Below are 19,598 nucleotides of genomic sequence, written 5' to 3'. Positions count from 1 at the left end.
GCTGATGAAAAAAGTACAACTTGGTGTAAACAAGGCGTAACCGTCTCAACCTTACAATTTTTAATTACTTTGTATTAATAAGTTAGGCGGAGAGTTCTACTGTGTAGAAAGACAGGCTACATGTACGCTTCAATCTGAAATTAAAACATCACTGATTAAATTAAAGCTGATTAGCTTATTTATAGCTTTAACCTTTGATCCATTATAGCCAAGCCAGAGCCCTGATCTGAATCCTATTAAAAACATGTTAAATGACTTGAAGAGGGCTATGCACAGAATATCCCCCTAAAATTTCACAGATCTGGAGGATTCGTGAGGAAGACTGAAATAAAATTTTCAAATATTTATTGACAAAAATAGAGTCTGTTTAATCTCTCTGCCATTTCTAAAAACTCTTTACTGTCCAACGAGGGGTACCAACAAAAAATTTAATATATTTTTAAATAATCCAAATATTTAAGTTAATTGAATATTTAGAGGAGTATTTAATATATTTATGAATAATAATTTAAATATCTTAATTTACATAAATTACTGACAGATTACTGAAAACAACTTTCATCACTGCAACACAAACAAGTGTGATTTTATTATTTATTTAAAACAGTTGTTTACCCTTATTGAATATCTGAAAATATAATTATTTTGTAGAATACTGCAAATAAGCTAATCAAGTACATAAAATGATAATAGATAGCAACAATACTTCAAATTGCACTCAGAGCAGCACTACAATGTCTTAGTTATTCATTTAGAACTTATGAGGCACAGTACATCATAATATAAATAATGATCTTTGGAGGTGCACACATGTTCACTGATAGTGTAATTAAATGCATTTGAATTTTGGCATAATCCATATAAGCTATCCATACAGACTAGTTTTTACAGTAATAGCAAAAAGGTGGAATAGGTACTGTATGTGGGGCCAGTTATATTGTGCCTTTTGGCAGTAACTGTAAAGAAATGTCATGTCCCTAAATAGGAACTTGTAATTTAACAAGAGATAATGCTGAAAGAAAAATCATATAAAAGGAGTGTTTTTAAAAGGGATTTTCTATATACAGTTAAGTCATTAACTGGAGTGCACAGTAAAAATAGTGTTGAGCTAATCATGGAGTGGCATAAAATGAATACTTATCTCTTTTTTTTTAATATGTGCCTTTCTTTGGGAGACTGTAATGCCACTGGTTTCGTCTATAGCGTTTATCTTTAGCATTTATGAATTATGAAGGAACCATTCAGTACCTGCACACAAGGGCCAATTTTTAAAAGTGGGAGGTCTTAATTTCAACTAGTCAAAGGTCTAGATACAGAGAAGGGGATATGTAAAAGCAAAGCAAATGGTGAGCTGAGGCATGCTGCTGAAAACATGGCCCTCTCTGTAAGGTATGATAGAAGCTAACAGCAAGTGAAACTACACATCCTGAACCGTCATGGCCTCCTTTGGCCATGTGTAGGTGTCCAATGTAAAGGAGTCGTAGTCAGCATTGTAGACATGTGACAACACAAAGGCTTCTTTATCCTTGGGCTCGGGATACCATGAAGCAATGTCGTGTTTATAAGCATAATCCACAATCTGGAAGAATTACAAGAGTGGGATATTAAGCAGAAATAAAATGTATAAAAGGACACAGGATAAGGCATTTACTACTCACAGATCTTACTTACTTGTTTGTAGATTAGTTAGACACACTTGTTGTTGTGCCAGTTCCTACAGTATGACAACTACTAATGTTGTGAAGCCAGTGGACCTTTAAAAATTGCTACATAAGCAACTGAACAGGCTTAAGATAAGATAGCACTTTATCTTAAAATTCCTCTAGTTTATATGCATGAGCTAGCAGATAGCTATAACTAGATGAATCAGGAACATAGAGGAAGAATAGTCTTTTCTCCCAGATAACAGAGTCAATTAGGTTCTCTTCGACTCACATTCACTAGGTTAGGGCAATAACCCAGGTTCATAAAATAAACACTGTCTGGTCATTGCCAAGATCTTAACCCTGAACTACTCCATTGCATTCTCTTTCTATCATAAAAGAAAGCAATGAGAGCAAACGTTGGATCCCAGAACAAAAAAAAACAAAACAAACAAAAAAAAAGAGTAATGAGGTATGTGACTCTACTTGGGATTAATACACCTATCTCACCTATGCGGTTTGACTTGCTGCGAGATGCTGTGTTACGCACCGTGAGCCGCCTCGAGTGACAGCCCGATGTTTCCTATTAAAAACATGTTAAATGACTTGAAGAGGGCTATGCACAGAATATCCCCCTAAAATTTCACAGATCTGGAGGATTCGTGAGGAAGACTGAAATTACGTTCCGCATAATTCTGTAAGGTCAGCGAGCTTCCGCATGTTAAACATGTTTAATTTTTCGCATGAAAAGATGGACACCAAAACTCGCACTGAATCATGATAAACCGTTTTTACGCCCACTGCGTGAAACTGTATAGGTGAGATAGGGGTATAAGCAAACATTTAAATACTGGGGCTCTAAAACAAGACTGAGGAAATCTAATACATATTTTTAAAAAATGGCATGCCTCTGTAAACCGGCTTGAGATGAAATATTTCAGCTTCCTATAGGATAATAACCCAAAGCTCAACTCCAAGTCATGCTTTTAAATATGATCAACATTTGAATAGGTCAAACCAGAGCCCTGATCCTAATCCTATTAAAAACATGGTAAATGACTTAAAGAGGACTACGCAGGGAATATCCCCTTAAAAGTTTATAGATCTGGAGGATTTGTGAGGAAGACTGAAATAAAATTGTTAAATATTTATTTACAAAAGAAGACTGAGTCTGTATTACTTTATTTTAGTAATTATTTTAGGCCAAGGTTATTTTAGACATGCAAGGTGTATGAAACCAGGGACAGTGAGATTATCATGATTTTTTTAATGTTTCTCTTTATATTTTGACTTGAATATTCTTGTTTGCTTAAGCATGTCAAAGGTGGAAACATGAATCTTGGTTTGGTTTTTTACATCACAAAAACCTGCAATTTTAACAGGAGTGTGTGGCCTTTTTCTATCCACTTTAAACACACTTGGATTAGTTTATTAAAATAAAACTGCTCCTCTACAACAGCTTATTATAATTCATAGGCCCTCTATGGACAGCAAAAAAGCAATGTTGTTGTTGTTAAACAAGTAGAGTTCTTGTCACTAACCTTCAGAGCTATCTTGAAGGACACTTCTCTGATGGTGCTGAGAGGGGGGTATAATCTTCCTTCAGCCAGATTTTCCTCTGTAACCATGTCAGCTATTGCCTGATACATAATCAACATATAAACTCAGTCTAGTGTCTGTATAGTGTGAAATACAGGGGTTGGACGATGAAACTGATATGCCTGGTTTTAGACCAGAATTAATTATTATTATTATGTAGTAGGGCCTGCTTTTGCGGCAAATACAGCATCAATTCATCTTAGGAATGACAGATACTGCACAGTGGCCAGAGGGATTTTGAGCCATTCTTCTTGCAGAATAGTGTCCAGGTCACTATGTGATGCTGGTGGAGGAAAATGTTCCCTGACTTGCTCCTTCAAAACACCCCAAAGTGGCTCAATAATATTTAGATCTGGTGGAACAATACATTTTTCAAATTGTCCACAGCCCAAGATTTTCGCTGCTGGCACCATTGAAACCAACATTTGGCATTGGCAAAAGTGATCAAGTATATAGGAGATCCCTTTTAAAACACTCCTTTTATATGATTTTTCTTTTAGCATTATCTCTTGTTAAATTACAAGTATCTATTTAAGGACATCACATTTCTTTACAGTTACTGCCAAAAGGCACAATATAACTGAATTTGAAATGTCGGTTTTAGACCACAATAAATAAACGTCTGGTTTTAGACCACAATAATTAATTAGTATGGTGTAGGGCCTCCCTTTGCGGCCAATACAGCATCAATTTGTCTTGGGAATGACAGATAAAAGTTCTGCACAGTGGGATTGTGAGCCATTATTTTTGCAGAATAGTGGCCAGGTCACTACGTGATGCTGGTGGAGGAAAACGTTTCATAACATGCTGCTTCCAAACATTTCAAAATGGCTCAATAATATTTAGGTGACTGTGCAGGCCATGAGAGATGTTCAACTTCACTTTTATGTTCATCAAACCACTCTGTCACCAGTCATGCTGTGTGTATTGGTGCATTATCCTGATACAAGGCACCAGCTTCAGTATACAATGTTTGAACCATTGGGTGTACATGGTCCTCCAAAATGGTTCGGTAATCCTTGGCAGTGACCCTCCCATCTAGAAGAAGTATTGGGCCTAGGGAATGCCATGATATTGCTTTACTCTGGGCATGCAACAGTCTGGGTGGTACAGTACGCTTCTTTGGGGCTTCCCCACACTGCAACACTCCCGGATGTGGGAAAGACAGTGAAGGTGGACTAAGAGAAAAATACATAATTCACATTGTCCACAGCCCAAGATTTATGCTGCAGGCACCACCAACACCTACGTTTGGCATTGGCACGAGTGACCAAAGGTTTGGCCAAAGCAGCGCGGCCATGTATTTTGTCCCTGTGGAGCTCCCGACGAACAGTTTTTGTGGAAACACGAGAGTTGAGGTGCACATTTAATTCTGCAGTGAGTTGGGCAGCTGTGGTTTTATGTTTTTTGGATACAATCCAGGTTAGCACCCGGACATCCCTTTTAGACAGTTTCCTCTGGTGTCCACAGTTACTCCTGTTGGATGTGGTTCGTCCTTGGTGGTATGCTGACATACCCTGGATACCGTGGCTCTTGATTCATCACAAAGACTTGCTGTCTTGGTCACAGATTCGCCAGCGAGACACACACCAACAATCTGTCCTCTTTTGAAGTCTGATAGTCACCCATAATGTGTGCATTGCAATATTTTAAACAAAACTGTGCTATTACTCAGCTAATTAAACCTTCACACTCTGCTCTCACTGATGGAATGTGCAATCAATGAATATTGGCCACCAGGCTGGTCAAATTTAGCCATGAAACCTTCAACACTAAATTAGTTAGTGTTTTAGTTTCATTGTCCAACCCGATCTCATTTTATTTAAAATATTTAGCATATTTACCTCTGCTGTGGTGAGGAAAATGTCATCCGATATGTGACGCACCCCACAGGCAATGATACCCAGTGCAACACCAGGGAACACATAAGCATTGTTACCCTGGCCTGGGTAGAAAGTGCGTCCATCTGTAAGAGTTACCTTCTTGAAAGGGCTACCGCTGGCAAAGATTCCACGACCCTGACAATAGACATGTTTTATATCAGGAGGGTGTGCTGTACAAGGAGCAGACTATCTTAATCCTGTCATAAAGCATGATATGATTAATGAGCCCTTTATCTCTAAACTCAGTCAGGCATGTACATTGACTCTAATGTAGTGTGGGACCTTGCAGGGCTGTGCGTTACCTCTGTAAGTGTATAACACTGCTCTGCTGTGCACTCTGCTTTACTGGTGGGATTGCTAAGAGCAAATATGATGGGCCTCTCATTAAAAGACGCCATGTCCTTTATAATGGCCTCTGTGAATGCACCACCAATAGCAGCAACACCTGCACAATGAATAAATAAATACATTTGTAAAAATACATTCCCTTAGTTATCAAAATATTTGTCAATTTATTAACCTGTGTGTGCTACACTGTAAATCTTTTCTTTATGTAAAAAGATGAAAGATTTTCACTTTGTGTTTACTTGTATTTAATTCATTCATTGTTTACTTTAATTTTGTTCCTCTTTCTAAAAGAAGGACTGCATTACAATCCATAATTACCAATAATAGCTGTAGGCTTAATGGTTTTCACCACCTCCTCCAGGGTTTTTAAATGAGGATACTCATGGGCAAACATTTCCTTCTCATGGTTCAGGTGACCTCTGCCCTGAAAAGTGCAAGCCATAAAACAAGTGCTTAATAAGCTCTCTGTAGAGGAGTGCACAAAGGTCGACTTTTTTCCCCAAGAAATTACATATAATTTAAATCATATAATTCAATTCCACACCTTAATTAAGTCACCATAACGATCCATTTTCAGGCATCGTGTAGGATGGTAGCCACATCTTGCATAATGATAAAGGTAGCATGTGTAAAGACTACTTAAACAGTGACCCAACTAAAATTTACCTTGACAATTAGTCCTTTAGAATCCACCATCCATATCTTCTTGACAGCATCAGCATGGGGCACTCCCTCCTTAGCCATGGCCATGGTGAGAAGATGAGCAATACCCATAGCAGCCTGGACACATGATTAACAACAACTAATCAAAACTGCTGGTTCATCTGCAGTGGGCAACTTTAAATGTTTCATATGTCTGAAAGTGTAATATTCTAAATTGGTACCTCCCCTGCCCCTTGAAACACAAAAGTGTGATCAGACAGTTTGTTTTTGGTAATCTTCAAAGCAGCAATAATGCCAGCGACAGCCACCGATGCTGTTCCTAAAAGGGTAATATTTGATTTAGTAATACATTTAGTTACGCACTGATTTAAAAAATGTTATGGAGTTAAAGTCTGAACCTACCTTGGATGTCGTCATTGAAGGTGCAATAACGGTTGCGGTATTTGTTGAGAATGCGGAAAGCATTACTATTGGCAAAATCCTCAAACTGAATCAGACAGTTCATCCCATACCTGCAAAACAGACCAGTGTTAATTATATTCCAAGCTATCAGCTTTCAGAACTGACACTGTGATGGCCCTGATACTCACTTGTCTGTGACAGCCTGCATGAACTCATCAATAAGGTCATCATATTCTTTCCCTCTCACCCGCTTGTGCTTCAGTCCAATGTACAAAGGATCATTCAAGAGAGTCTGACCAGAACATGTACATTATTTATTTATACGACTATATTCTGGTGTGTTCTGAGTGAAAGCTGAATAAATACAATGAAAATAAAAGCAACATGTACCTCGTTGTCAGTTCCTACATCCAACAGAACAGGCAGACACTGCTGAGGGTGCACTCCTCCACAGGCTGTATAGAGAGCCAGCTTGCCCACTGGAATGCCCATTCCATAGCTCCCTAGATCTCCAAGTCCCAGTATCCTCTCACCATCAGTTACCACAACTGCCTAATACAAGATGCACACAAACATGCACAGGAGCACATGATATAACTGAAAATTCCCCCATCACTGTATATTTCTTTTTCTCTTTTTGTGTTAACACCTTAATGTTCTCTTCTGGCCACGAGTTCAACATGGTGGCTATATGGCCCTTGTCATGAATGGTGATGAAAAGTCCTCTAGAAAATACAGATGGAGAAATTGTTAGTAAATTATATATTTAAAAATAATGTTTTTTAAATGTAAAAATGTGTCAGTGTGCACAAAAATTATGTTTATGAGGTGTCTAACCGTGGTCTCCTGAATGCCAGGCCATACTGCTGGCAGGCCAGTCCCACAGTGGGAGTGTAAACTATAGGCATGAATTCCTCAACATCTGAGGTCAACAGACGATAAAAAAGCTTTTCATTCCTGTCCTGCAGGGTCATCAGCAAAATGTATCTGGAAAAGAAAACCCAAAAAGAACATAAAACAGTTCCTTTGTGTACAGTAAATACAACTACAAATGTGTGTCTTCCGGTAGGAAGCTTATTTTAATTTCTAGGTGCATAACCTACTGAACATCGCTTATAGGTCAAACACAGGTTTACATAATAAAAACTCACTTAGATTTTTAATAACTGTGAGTTAAGAAAGTTTAAATACTTCCAGCATTATTTACTCATTACAGCAGTTCCTAACTTGAAACTGCATGTTGTGTGCACAGAGCTGAGATAAACACCTGCATTGTTTTTCACATAGCAAAGCAAAACCATTCTGCACAACTCAACCACAATGTCCTTTACCAGATGTTCACACTGCTACTGTGTTGTTGCAGGGTGCTGAAATGTTGCACAATTTCATTGATTTAAATTATTTGAGAGTTACTGTTGCAGTAGTGTGAAGGTAAAAAAAAAGGAACTCATTCATAAATGTTTTAGTTCTCACTCAGCTCAAATGAATCGAGAACATCAGTAGGAACACACCTAATATTAAATAACACTGGGTATGAGATGTTTATATGCATTTAGGGCAGCAAAGTTCAGGTCAAAATTAAAGTGTTGTGTAAACAGTACTTGTCAAGAGGGTTGGTACGAGTCTCATAGCTCTTCATAACACGGAGCACCTGGACGTCTTGCGACAGAAAGCATGGAGGCAGAAGGCCATGGATGCCCAGCTGAAGCCTTTCCTCCAGAGTAAAAGCCATGCCCTGTGAGTACAAACCCACAGCATAATTAATCACAACTGCAAAATGCTGCTGCTACAGAAGAAAACGCCAGTCATTCTATAATCTGCTGCACATAAAGTACTCCCATGCCTCTGGGTCTGGGAAAGCTTCCACCAGCAAGGAAAAACGCACCATGTGCAGGCTATTTATTTCTAACCAATGGAAATTCTGTCTCACTGTCCCACCCCTGTTACGCTCCCTACTTACCCTCACTGTCTCACTTACTCTCTCTCATATGTGGATCAGACTGTCCTTATTATTAACTCTTTGTATGCTTCTTGCTTAATAAACAAAATAGAAAGTAAAAACATAAGCCTTAAGAGATTAATCCATGGCACACTCATGAAAAACACTGAGTCATATCCTGCAGCATAACTCCCACTTCTCCATATTGGATCAAGTAACTTCTCTATAACTCATGCGTCTGGGTTCATCTAATAATGGTCTTATGAGGTCTAAACATCTATTTCATATAAAATCTAGGATAAGAAATCTTATTTTATTCTTCTCCATTCACTTTTTTTTAAAGCATGTTACAATAACTTTGAGCTTTTCTTAAAACCTAGACTATTCTAACAATAATTAGCACCAGAAATAACCTCTGCTCTTTTAGATTATGATTGCTTACAGGTCCTCCAAGTATTTTTTATATAAAAGAATGTATATAGTTGCACCATTAGTTGTTTGCACTTTTGGTACGGTGTTCTGGAAATGTGTAACTGCCAAATGACAAAGATTTGATGAGAGTAGAAGAATCTGGATGATGTATAGAAATTAAAAGCAACAGTGGTTTTACTGTATGCAATCAAGTTTCATATAATCTAATTCAAATAATTATATTATGCAAACTCTGCTTGGACTTCTTTAAACACTCATAACAGCTTATAATTACTTTGCATGTCCATATATTGCACATTGTCTATCACTGCTTCAATCACCTTAGAAACTTTTTTTTTTTATTATTTGATGCATAACTTTGTATTAGAACTGAAAACGTCTTTGATCTTGGTTTGACTCAAGCAAGCAATGACACTTGTACTTCCTTGGCGTGTGAGCTCTTTACCTTATTGAGGTGAGGATTCCTTGTGATATCATAACCTCGCTTTTTGGTCCTGATGCTGCCGGGTTTGGAGCTCACACCCGAGTGGCACACTCTCTGTGCCCCTAGCAGTGACCCGGTGAGTCCATGACCCAAAAGAAAAGCCGAAGGAGTGCTGTTGGCCAGGATTCGGAAAGAGCTGGTGGTCTGTCTGCACAAAGACAGCACACTCTTTCCAGATAGTGTGTTCATGTTTCCTAAAGAAAAAGAATTAAAAGATTGTAAGTCGACTTTTTGCCATCTTTTCTGTTCACACAAAACACCGAACAAGGGCTGCATCCCTATCTCTTTATTTTGGACACAATAGTGCACTAGGGGGTAGAACCCTTTAGATACTGTAATATACGGTACACTGTAGTGCACCTTCGTAGGGAGGAGGAAGACATTTGGGCGCCTTTGACAAGTTCGCGCTTTAGCACCAGCACAAATGCAGAGATAAAGAGTCTGAATTTATGAAAACAGACAACAGGCGGGCGTTGCCTTAACAATAACTCAGTACAAAAAAGCCTACGCCTTTTGGGTGTGCATTTTAAAACGAACTTAGGTTAAAGTAAAGTCGGTACATGAACTTAATAGTATTATTAACAGGAACAGTAGTATTATATCACTTAATATGCGGGGAACACAAAAGGCACATTAATTTATATATTTACGTTTAGCGGCTTTTCAGATAAATCTGCCAACACTGACTATAAACGCACTCCGAAAAAAACAGTTAAATACCTGAGAAATTCCAATCTTTTTAAAGCTTTCTATTCTGTGTAACAGCTTAAAGCTGCATATAATTTTAGTCAGAGGATCGTTCCCGTCGGCTGTTGTTTATCGGTGAGGGATGCAGCAGCTGAAACTGCCGATTCAAGCTTGTTTGACATTGACGCGATCACTTCCTAACCTTCTAGCAGCTGGCCCCGCCTTCTTCCTCACAGATAGCCAATCAGATCGGGAGATACATGGCGGACAAGCTTTATGTCCAAATGTAATCTTTCGTCTTAAAGTGCACACTACTGCACTAAATACTATACCATTAAACTACTGAAGTACGGCGACATGCTCATTATTTGTAGCCTTGTCTTTCCAGAGTTGGCTGATCACAACAAACTTCTCAAACACTAAAAGAGAGAAACGCAAAACAACATCTGTGACGTAGGTAGTAATAATTATTATCCCGTGGATTTAAATGGGATGCCTGTTTCTAACAGGGAATAATACTCAAACATATTCAGACTTTGGGCAAGTTAAAATCTATTTTTAGGTGTGTTGAGGACAACCCTACAGAAGAGGATTAGGGCCACCGTGAGAAATGATTTGAGTTCAGATTTTTAATTTCAGATTTCTGAGGGGGGATCAGAATTATGAGATTAAAGTCATAGAAAAGCACTTATGTAAGCCACTGTAGATAAGTGCATCTGCCAAATGCAAGAACAAAAAAAAAGTACACTATTAGTTCAACTGTAAAAGATGTATATTTAGTTCAGTTTGCTGGATTTGCTGAAGAGTAAAAAAAAGAAAAAAAAAGAAAGCAATTCCACTGCATCTTATCTAAACAGGTTTATTTTAAGAAGTAAACAAAATACATGCCTATAAATAAAAACTCTAGTTGTATGTTATGCTAATTACTTTGCCATTAGATGCATTACATCTTTCAATTAATTAACATTTCTAACTCTGTAGCATCCAACATTAAGGTTACATTAATTACCATTCTGTTTTGATTAGACATCATTAGGCACAATTATACAACAGTCACAAAGCTTTTAGGAGGACAATGCAATTAGAAACACACATTTGCCCATGCATTAAACGAGGATGTAGCATATACCTATTCACTGAAATACTCAGTGTAATTAGAGTTCCTTCATTTTGTATAGATTTAAACTGCACCAAGAATGAAACAAAACTTGCTGCCTAACAAAAATACCAATTTACAATAATAAGCATTATAAAATTCAGAAGTAAAAGCAACTTATAAAATTACAATTATTAAGTTAAAAAACAAAAATTCAGTTGAAGTGCAGCTCACTGCAGTGTAAAAAAAAAACAGTATACAATAAACCATATACAAACCTAGAATATTGATTTTAAAATTACATTCAGAAAATTCATTCTCTTCTTCTTGTTCCACTGGCCTAATTCTGTTGATACTAGTATTATCTCAGAAGAATCTTTAGAATGATCCTTTAAGTGGTCCTCTTTACAGGAAGCCATGCTAACTTGAACACTCACTGTGAAAATACAGTACAAGTTTCCAAGAGTAGGTTTCAGATGACAATGCTGACACCACTGCGAGAGCTCTTGTCCTAGAACACAGAAAGAATGGCATAATTAGGGAGGGGGTAAAGATAGTTAGTATATTATGTTTAAAAAGAGAATTATATAAAGATAATTATATCCTCCCTCCAAGCACTACCCTGAAATTCTTACCGAGTTGTGTTCACTGGTCCTCTTGCTGTGGCCTGGGTGGATTTCAATAGAAGAGTAACTAGGTGGGTTCACAGGCCAAGCTCTGTCTCGTGAACCTAACACCCCTCTGTGACCATTGTCTTCCTGCTCTGAACTCCTGAAGCCACCCTGAGGTGCAGGAGACCAGCCCCTGTCTTGGTGAAAAGTTGCCCTTTCCAGTTCCTTTATTAGCTCAGCTTTGCTACGAACGCGTGGTTGAGACCTCTGTGTGCCTCTATCTTCCCTATATTCCTGTGAGCCTTGGCTCGACTGCCTGTCATTCCAGTCAGATTCTTCACTGTAGCCACGCAGGATTCCACACCGTGATGACCCAGGATGCCTGGAACTGTTGCGGTTATGACCTGTGCGATTTGAGCTGCCACTTGATTGACTAGAGAGTCTCGTTACCGCACGGTTCTCCCTTGAACCCCTGCGAGAGGTCAGGCTTAGTGCACGGCCCACAATTGGGGGCAACTGGATGACTCTCCGCTCTACACCACGCACACCAATTTCATCCAATGCTGAAAGCATACTAGGAGGCCCAGGGGAGAACGGCACAGCTTGTGCTAATGCTTGAATGGGCTGGGGTTGAAGGGCTGCTTGCTGAGGAGGAAGAGTCTGAAGATGGGTTCCCACATACTGAGTTCGAGGCTGGAGCAGTTTGGCGCCCATGTCCATCCCCCTTACCTGACTCTCCAGAAAGTCTAGCATCTGATTGTTGTTATGGACACTACCATGCACACTACCACTGGCTTGGACACCATGTGGAAGTACCATAGGTGGACCAGGCAGCGGGGAAGAAACAGGCATTGGTGCCATTGGTATGTTGTGTTTAGAAGAATAATCTGAAAAGGAACCTGTTGGTGACAAATTTTAGGAAATTACATCTTTAATCATTTGAATAAGTTGCAGCCAATTTGAAAACAAAAAGTTTTAGTGTAATTAAATAAATTCACATATGCCATAACAACAACAGGTTGTGTTGCGCACCTGAGTAGAGCAGAGGGTTGTGAGATGATCCATTAGACCCAATAGGGGCATAAATAGGCTGGCCCTGAAGCCAGGGAGCCATGGCTTTCTGGGCATCACGCATCATCCTGTGCTGCATAACCACTACAGAAAGGTGTGAGAGAGAGAGAGAGGGGGGAAGGGGGGGGGCAAGTAAGCGACTATTAGGATTTGTCTTTAGTGTGACAAAAGTAAGTACAGTATATGCTGTAGAAAAAAAATTAAAAGTCCCTTAGATATTATACCACAGTTTACATGTTATAAATCTCTTTATGTACATTGCTGCAGTCTATCAATCAATTTAGAAGTGTCTAAGTAGCTTTAATATTGATGTTATATTCATGTATGTTTTGTACATTTCTCTGGACAGCAGCATGTTTTTGGACAACACGGGCAGCGAACATAGCAGCAGCAGTTCTGAGGGCAGCACTGACAGCAGCAGATACAGAAAAGTGTGATCAGAAGCAGTACTCCAAGAATGATCAACAGCACAGTGAGCCAATCTGACGGAAAAACAGACAACAGTTAACATTTTATTATTCAGCAAATGCTGCTTATTAAGCACACTAATATTTAGGGTTAGGGTTGCATAAGATGCTACAAAACCATTTACTTTAACATTTATATACATACTGTATCAATCACAAATGTGTACTGTGTTATCTGTAACCAAGCTATATAACCAAAAATGGGTTATACAGTATATGGGTTGGCCCTGTACAACTTACTGTACACAATGAGTTTGATCTCCGCATCAGAGTCACCGATTGTGTCTCCAGCTGCATCAACCGAGCAGAAATACACACCATTATCCCACCACATGACCTCAGTGATGACCAAATCAGCTTCTGTAAATAAGCACAATGAACACAAATTAACCTTAATTGACTATAAAGACATAAATGGAGTGTAACACCACCCAAAAATTACTGGTCAAACAAAAAAATGCATCTATCCTACCAGTCAAAATTTCGATACATCTTCTGATTCTGTGGTCTTTTTTTATTTTTATTTCTTCCTACATTGTAAAACAGTGCTGATGGCATCCAAAATATGCAATAATCCTATTATCTGTAACCTGCTGCCACACAGCGAGTACACACACTCCAGCCAGTTGCTTTACAGACAAACACACAAAGTTTATACATTTTATTTATGCATTTTCTTCATAAATGTATGCAACTATCCACTTAAATTCATAACCAGACGCTTAATGCGAAGCGAAGATTTAATAATAAACAAAAGAGGAATTCCCTAAAAACTCCATTAGTAGACATTTGTATCTAAAATATTCAGTAGCCTACAGGTATTAAACTGTTTATGTAACCTTACGTAAACTTAAACTTCTCAATTTCTGTGTAAACAGTACCAATGAGACAATAACTACAGTAAACCAACATATACAGCTACAGTACGTCACATCCAGGCAAACATGGCACAATTAAGCAATATCACCCGAAAAGCAGTGCTGTTGTGCTTAAATATCAGCACGGACGTGATGGGGCCATAGACACGAGGGCACAACAACATGCTCCAACAACCTCGAGTGTGATGCGATATTGCTTTTTTACAACAGTTGCACAAACACAGTTTATTATCAACAGATTATTTTGCTTTGCCAGCACATATCCTTCCGCACCTGCTGGAACGAACTAACTAACTAACTAACCATGACGGGTGGAGCCGGCAACCAACAGTTATCGACCGACAGTTAGTGTAATTAAGTAGTAGTTAAGTAGGAGTAGTTCTAACCTATGTAGGCAAAAGGGGAGAAGAATATATCAATTATGGTTTCCGGGGTTAAATCCCAAATGGCATTATATGGAAAGCAAGTCCGTTACGAACAGCACAGAGGAGGATATTGCTGAAACAAAACTTTAAACAAAGTGTTTTTATTTATATTACAAGTATAGTCTGAAAAACTGTAAAAGCCAGGCCTTCGGCAAAAAATATCACTTATCTGTACATGTATTTACATACGTAGGTTTTTATGGTGACCAACTGAACCAATACAAAAGTGAAATTCTCTGGTCTAGTATCACTTGCTCAATCCATACCTGATTGAATGCTTCTGGAAGATCATGTACAGCAATTTGGCACAGAAGTTTGCAATTCACTTCAGAATTCCCTATTTCCCTAGTCATTTCTGTGGAGAGGTGGACATCCTGGCTTCAAAAAGACCTGCCACTTACTGTATTTGTTTCATTCGTTAACTAAACCTGCTGATTCTTATTAGTGCATCTCTTCAGAAAAATAGGCAAGAACTGATCATTGATATCACCTGTGCACAGGGAAAACTATAATACATGGCATATGTTGTCTTAATACTTTTGGCCACCACTGTATGTAGGTATGTACGTATATACAGTACACACACACAGACAGACACATGTCTGGTCTTAGTGTTTGGTCTAGGGTTAGGCTCACTGTTTTGGATGGTGATCTTGCGTTCACGGTAATCTGCTCCCAGTATGGGCTCATTGTTTCCTCTCTTCTGGATAACTGTGCGGATGGTACGTTGGCGGTCGGGACAGTCGTTGGCTGGATCTTGCCCCAGACTCAGAGCTGCCTGGTATGCTGGAAACACAGAGGACACATATTTACTCAGACTGATGTAACATTACAGGAATATTAAAAATGCTCCTCAGGGATATTAGCCATTGTTTTACAGTATTGGTTTTCTCATTCTCTGTCCAGATTGTTATTATAATCATTCTCCCAGCATGTTTCCATCCGGGATTTAGCCATAAAAGGGACTCTACAAAGAGACCTAATTTTTTCCAAATTCATATTAACAAACAGTTACAAATATAAACTCCCCAGCCATAAAAGCTCACCACCTGGATTTGACTAAGCAAAAAGGTAAAAGCCTTCTATTGGATAACTGCTGCATTGATTAACGTTTATGAAATAATGTTTCATCCAGCAACAAGGGTCGATCCCCAGCTCCACCAGGTTGCCACTGTTGGGCCCTTGAGCAGGCATTTAACTCTAACTGCTCCAGGGGCACTGTATCATGGCTGACCTTGCGCTCTGACTCCAGTTAAGCTGGGATATGCAAAGAAGGAATTTCACTGTGCTGTAATGTGTATGTGACAAATAAAGTCTAAACTTAAAAAAAAAAAAAAACTTTATAACTTTATAGGGTATTTAACCCTAACTAATGCACCGAGTAACTTCTCATTTCTTAAACATCCATGTCAAAAGACATGCGGTTAAGGCAAAGATATTACTGTGTTTCAAAAGGGTCACATTATTGTCCTGCATGAAGCAAAGAAAACAACAAAGAGGATCGCATTATCAAGACCTGGAAGGATCATGGTAAACCATCATCTTTGAGGAAGAAATATGGTCAGAAAAAAAATTTATAATCATGACTGTAGATGGTTAAAAAAAAAAAGGTACAACTAACAGCTATGTTTAATAGTGAATGTAAGATCATTTTCACATGCACAAAGAGAACTCTAAAGATTGGGACTAAACAGCTGTGTAACCTAATTTTTTAATGAGTCTAATCTGGGGTAAAAAGCTTCAATTTGCTAGGGAGCATAAAGAATGGACTTTAAAGCAATGGAAAACGTTGTGGCCTGATGAGTCCAGATTTACCCTGTTCCAGAGTGATGGGTGCATCAGAGTAAGAAAAGAGGAGGATGAAGTGATGCATCATGCCTAGTGCCTACAGTGGAGCAGTATTATGATCTAGGGTTGCTTCTGTTGGTCAAGTCTAGGTTCAGCAACATTATGTGCTGAAACATCTAGGTCAGCTAACTACCGAAATATACTGAATGACCAGGTTTTTCTATTAATGACTTTTTCTTCCCTAATTCTAAGATGACAATGATGAAAGAGTTGTTCAGGGAACATGACATTGTTTTCACACATGAATTGGCTGCCACAGAGTCCACACCTTAACACCACTTAAAATAATTGGATGTGCTGGAGAAGACTTTATGCAGCCATCTGACGTTTTTATCATCGATACACGATCTTGGAGAAAAATTACTGCAACTCTGAATTAAAATAAATGTTATGAAATTGCATAAGCTTATCAAAATGATGTCTCAATGAATGTGTGTTGTAATAAAAGCAAAAGGCAGTGCAATGAAATCTGAGTGTGTGTGACTTTTTTTTGGCAGGCCAGTGTACAAAAGAGTATTGTAAACAACACAAAAATGGGGTTATGTCAGTACAATATAAAAGAGCGAGAGAGAAAGAGAGAGAGAGAGAGAGAGAGGGAGGGAGGGAGAAAAGTTCTAAAACTGCATGTTTTCAGTTCATGTGTATAGTAAGGTCTACCTGCTGAGTAATACTGCAACACAGGGTCCAGGCAGAAGGACTTGTAGCGCCATGTAAGCAGCACTTCCTGAGGGCTGACTGAAGTAGAGTACTCACAGCGCAAGATGATTGAGGCAAACATAGTGGTGCTCCGTTGTGTCTGCGGAACTGTCACCTGGATGGCAAGTACTTCTACACAGGATGGAAATAAGGTTTAAACATCACTCATGTTTACATAAATATAACACTCGGTATAAACTAATTCCGGCCTCTGGTCTAGGTGCATGGAGTTTAAATGTTCTCCCAGTGCTTGCTGGGTTTGCCCCGAGGGGTAGGGTTTCCTTTAATAGTCCAAAAACATGCAGATGAAGCTAATTGGCGTTCCAAAATTGCCCTGTAGTGTATGAATGAGCGCGTGTTCGTACAGTATGTGTGACCTACAATGGATTGGCACCTCGGTCAGGTGTACCCTACCTCATACCCTAAGTCCCCTGGGATAGGCTCCAGGTCTCCTGTGACCCTGTATACAGGATAAAGCAGTATAGATGATGAGTGAGTGAGGTATTGAATAACACTCTGACCTTTTTGCTAGTGACCAGTATTTCCATCAATGTAAAGGGAATGACATTACTTCAACGAATTCCAAGATGCTACAGTATTAACAGTTTGTGGGAATAATTAGGCAAACTTTTTGTATGTGGGACTACGCACAAAAGTTGTTTTAATACTTTAAGTTTGTTTTTTATAGTGTTTCTGAAGCTTTGTTTAAGAAAACAAATGATAAACATCAGCTAAAAAAGTGGAACAATCATTATATAAAAATACATACCTGAGGTTCTGAAGCTAATATATTTTTTGAGTTTGTACTAAAACTGCATACATATGTGAGCTCTGTGATCCATCAAAACACTCTTCAATGATTCTTCGGCGTCTGTCACGTGATCATGTTTATTCATTAACGAGACCAAACGTGTAACTTGCTGACATTTTGCTTTCTAAAACCTCTACCAAACCAATAATATATATATATATTATTTTCAACAAATATAAACAGATGTCGGGTCTGTTTACCTGCAAAGAAAAGGTAAGCGAACAGCGCCGCTCTCAGCATCGGATTCTTCATGATTCACGCAACAAGTCCTCTTCGGTATTTCCCCCAAATATCATACACTTCGCTCTGTCCGCTTAAGTAACACGTCTAAAAGAACCATATTTCACAGTTTAAATCGATATTATAGAATATCTTGCACTTGTTTCACTCAGTTTGTAGGTGTTAAAAGTACGTGTCCCAGCAGGCCGTACTTTCGGATCCGTCCCCTCCCCCACAGACAGTGACATCATTCACCTCAGTCATGCACAGGTGCATCTATGCACACACACACACACACACAGCGCCATGCAAAATGGCTGAAATTCCACATTAACTACTACCATACTTCTTACATTATAGTCATGCTTGTTATACTTAATAACGGAATTTACACGCTATGTCGTTTCTAAAGGCTAAATAAATCATTTCATTTGTCTCTCGCGCTACACACCTCTGTTTGGACTGATGTAAATAAACAGTTGTTTTCAGTTTTCACCACAAGGTGGCGCGTGGCTGTTTTCCACATTTAAGTAAATGTTCAACTTCGAGCTTGTTTATTTTTTAGGAAAAAAAGGTATAACAGTAATATTCATACTATTTGCACATTTCTTCTTTTAGGTATTCTACACCCTGTACATCAAGTTGCTCCACTCAAAAAGAACTGCTGTGTGAAATTACTTCAGAACTCACAGGGCCATTTCCCTGCCCAATCTGTATGTATGAAATTATGTCTCAAAGCGTAAATCAAGTTAGATCAGTCTTGTTGGTATTTATTCCCTCATCATCTATACCGCTTAACACACACTGACCCTCATTCAAACACTATGGGCAATTTGGGAACACCAATTAGCCTAATCTGTCTTTGGACTGTAGGAGGAAACCAGAGTACCCAGAGGAAACCCACCAACCACAGAGAGAACATGCGAACTCCACGCACACAGAGACAGGAATCAAACCTAGCCCCGGGAGGTGCAAGGCGACAGTGCATACCACTGCACCTCGTGCCTATTGTTGGTATTCAGGTACAGTAAAATTACCCAGTGAAAAGAAGAGTCAGACAAAAATATTGTATTGGTGCTAATGGTGTCTCACCTAGGTAAAAAGGTGAATTTTCAAATGGGATCATATCACATAATTTTTCATGATACTTAATGCTTCGTACAGTATCTTCCAATCCATACTCGTTTTTTTTTAAATATGCATACATCTCTTTATTTTTATCAGATGAAAAAGAAAAATTTGCTAAATAAAATTGCATGCCCTTTTAGTGTCTGTAACTTTTTTTTAATGAAAATTTTCTAATGATTTAAATTGCCATTCGGGTATAAAATTGGCCAATTTCTCATAAGAGGCATAAACCTGAAAAAGATTATTATTCTAAAATGCTAAATTATTA

At 38.6% G+C, this 19,598-nt stretch overlaps 2 protein-coding genes across 2 annotated transcripts; both read right to left on the bottom strand.

Annotated features, from left to right (window-relative positions):
• Positions 1-573: 573 nt before the first annotated feature.
• me3 (malic enzyme 3, NADP(+)-dependent, mitochondrial) lies at positions 574-10,261 on the bottom strand. The gene is made up of 15 exons (XM_053495948.1): positions 10,114-10,261; positions 9,355-9,587; positions 8,140-8,273; positions 7,376-7,525; positions 7,188-7,263; positions 6,929-7,090; positions 6,727-6,830; positions 6,539-6,648; positions 6,358-6,455; positions 6,140-6,253; positions 5,792-5,897; positions 5,428-5,570; positions 5,087-5,260; positions 3,185-3,283; positions 574-1,579 (listed from the first exon to the last, which is right to left on the bottom strand). Exons 2-15 carry the CDS (start codon positions 9,580-9,582, stop codon positions 1,418-1,420), a joined length of 1,860 nt encoding a protein of 619 aa, XP_053351923.1. The 5' UTR covers positions 9,583-9,587; positions 10,114-10,261; the 3' UTR covers positions 574-1,417.
• Positions 10,262-10,884: 623 nt separating this feature from the next.
• Positions 10,885-18,423, bottom strand: ildr1b (immunoglobulin-like domain containing receptor 1b). Its single transcript, XM_053495949.1, has 8 exons — positions 18,184-18,423; positions 17,134-17,304; positions 15,265-15,414; positions 13,566-13,685; positions 13,194-13,340; positions 12,820-12,942; positions 11,812-12,686; positions 10,885-11,687 (listed from the first exon to the last, which is right to left on the bottom strand). The coding sequence occupies exons 1-8, from the start codon at positions 18,233-18,235 to the stop codon at positions 11,649-11,651; spliced, it is 1,677 nt and encodes a 558-aa protein (XP_053351924.1). The 5' UTR covers positions 18,236-18,423; the 3' UTR covers positions 10,885-11,648.
• Between the last annotated feature and the right edge of the window lie 1,175 nt (positions 18,424-19,598).

Source organism: Clarias gariepinus, chromosome 5 (genome assembly GCF_024256425.1).
Source record: "Clarias gariepinus isolate MV-2021 ecotype Netherlands chromosome 5, CGAR_prim_01v2, whole genome shotgun sequence".
Classification (NCBI taxonomy): domain Eukaryota; kingdom Metazoa; phylum Chordata; class Actinopteri; order Siluriformes; family Clariidae; genus Clarias; species Clarias gariepinus.
Note: the sequence above shows the minus strand (reverse complement) of the source record. Positions and strands in the feature narration are given on the sequence as shown.

Coding starts and splice junctions, on each gene's coding strand:
- me3 (XM_053495948.1), bottom strand. CDS start 9,582: ATGAACACACTATCTGGAAAGAGTGTGCTGTCTTTGTGCAGACAGACC. Junction 6,456..6,538: donor CTTCAATGACGACATCCAAG/GTAGGTTCAGAC, acceptor TTACCCTTTTAG/GAACAGCATCGGTGGCTGTC. Junction 5,898..6,139: donor CTAAAGGACTAATTGTCAAG/GTAAATTTTAGT, acceptor TGCACTTTTCAG/GGCAGAGGTCACCTGAACCA.
- ildr1b (XM_053495949.1), bottom strand. CDS start 18,235: ATGAAGAATCCGATGCTGAGAGCGGCGCTGTTCGCTTACCTTTTCTTT. Junction 17,305..18,183: donor CGCTTACCTTTTCTTTGCAG/GTAAACAGACCC, acceptor CATCCTGTGTAG/AAGTACTTGCCATCCAGGTG. Junction 12,943..13,193: donor ATGCTGCTGTCCAGAGAAAT/GTACAAAACATA, acceptor ACCTTTCTGTAG/TGGTTATGCAGCACAGGATG.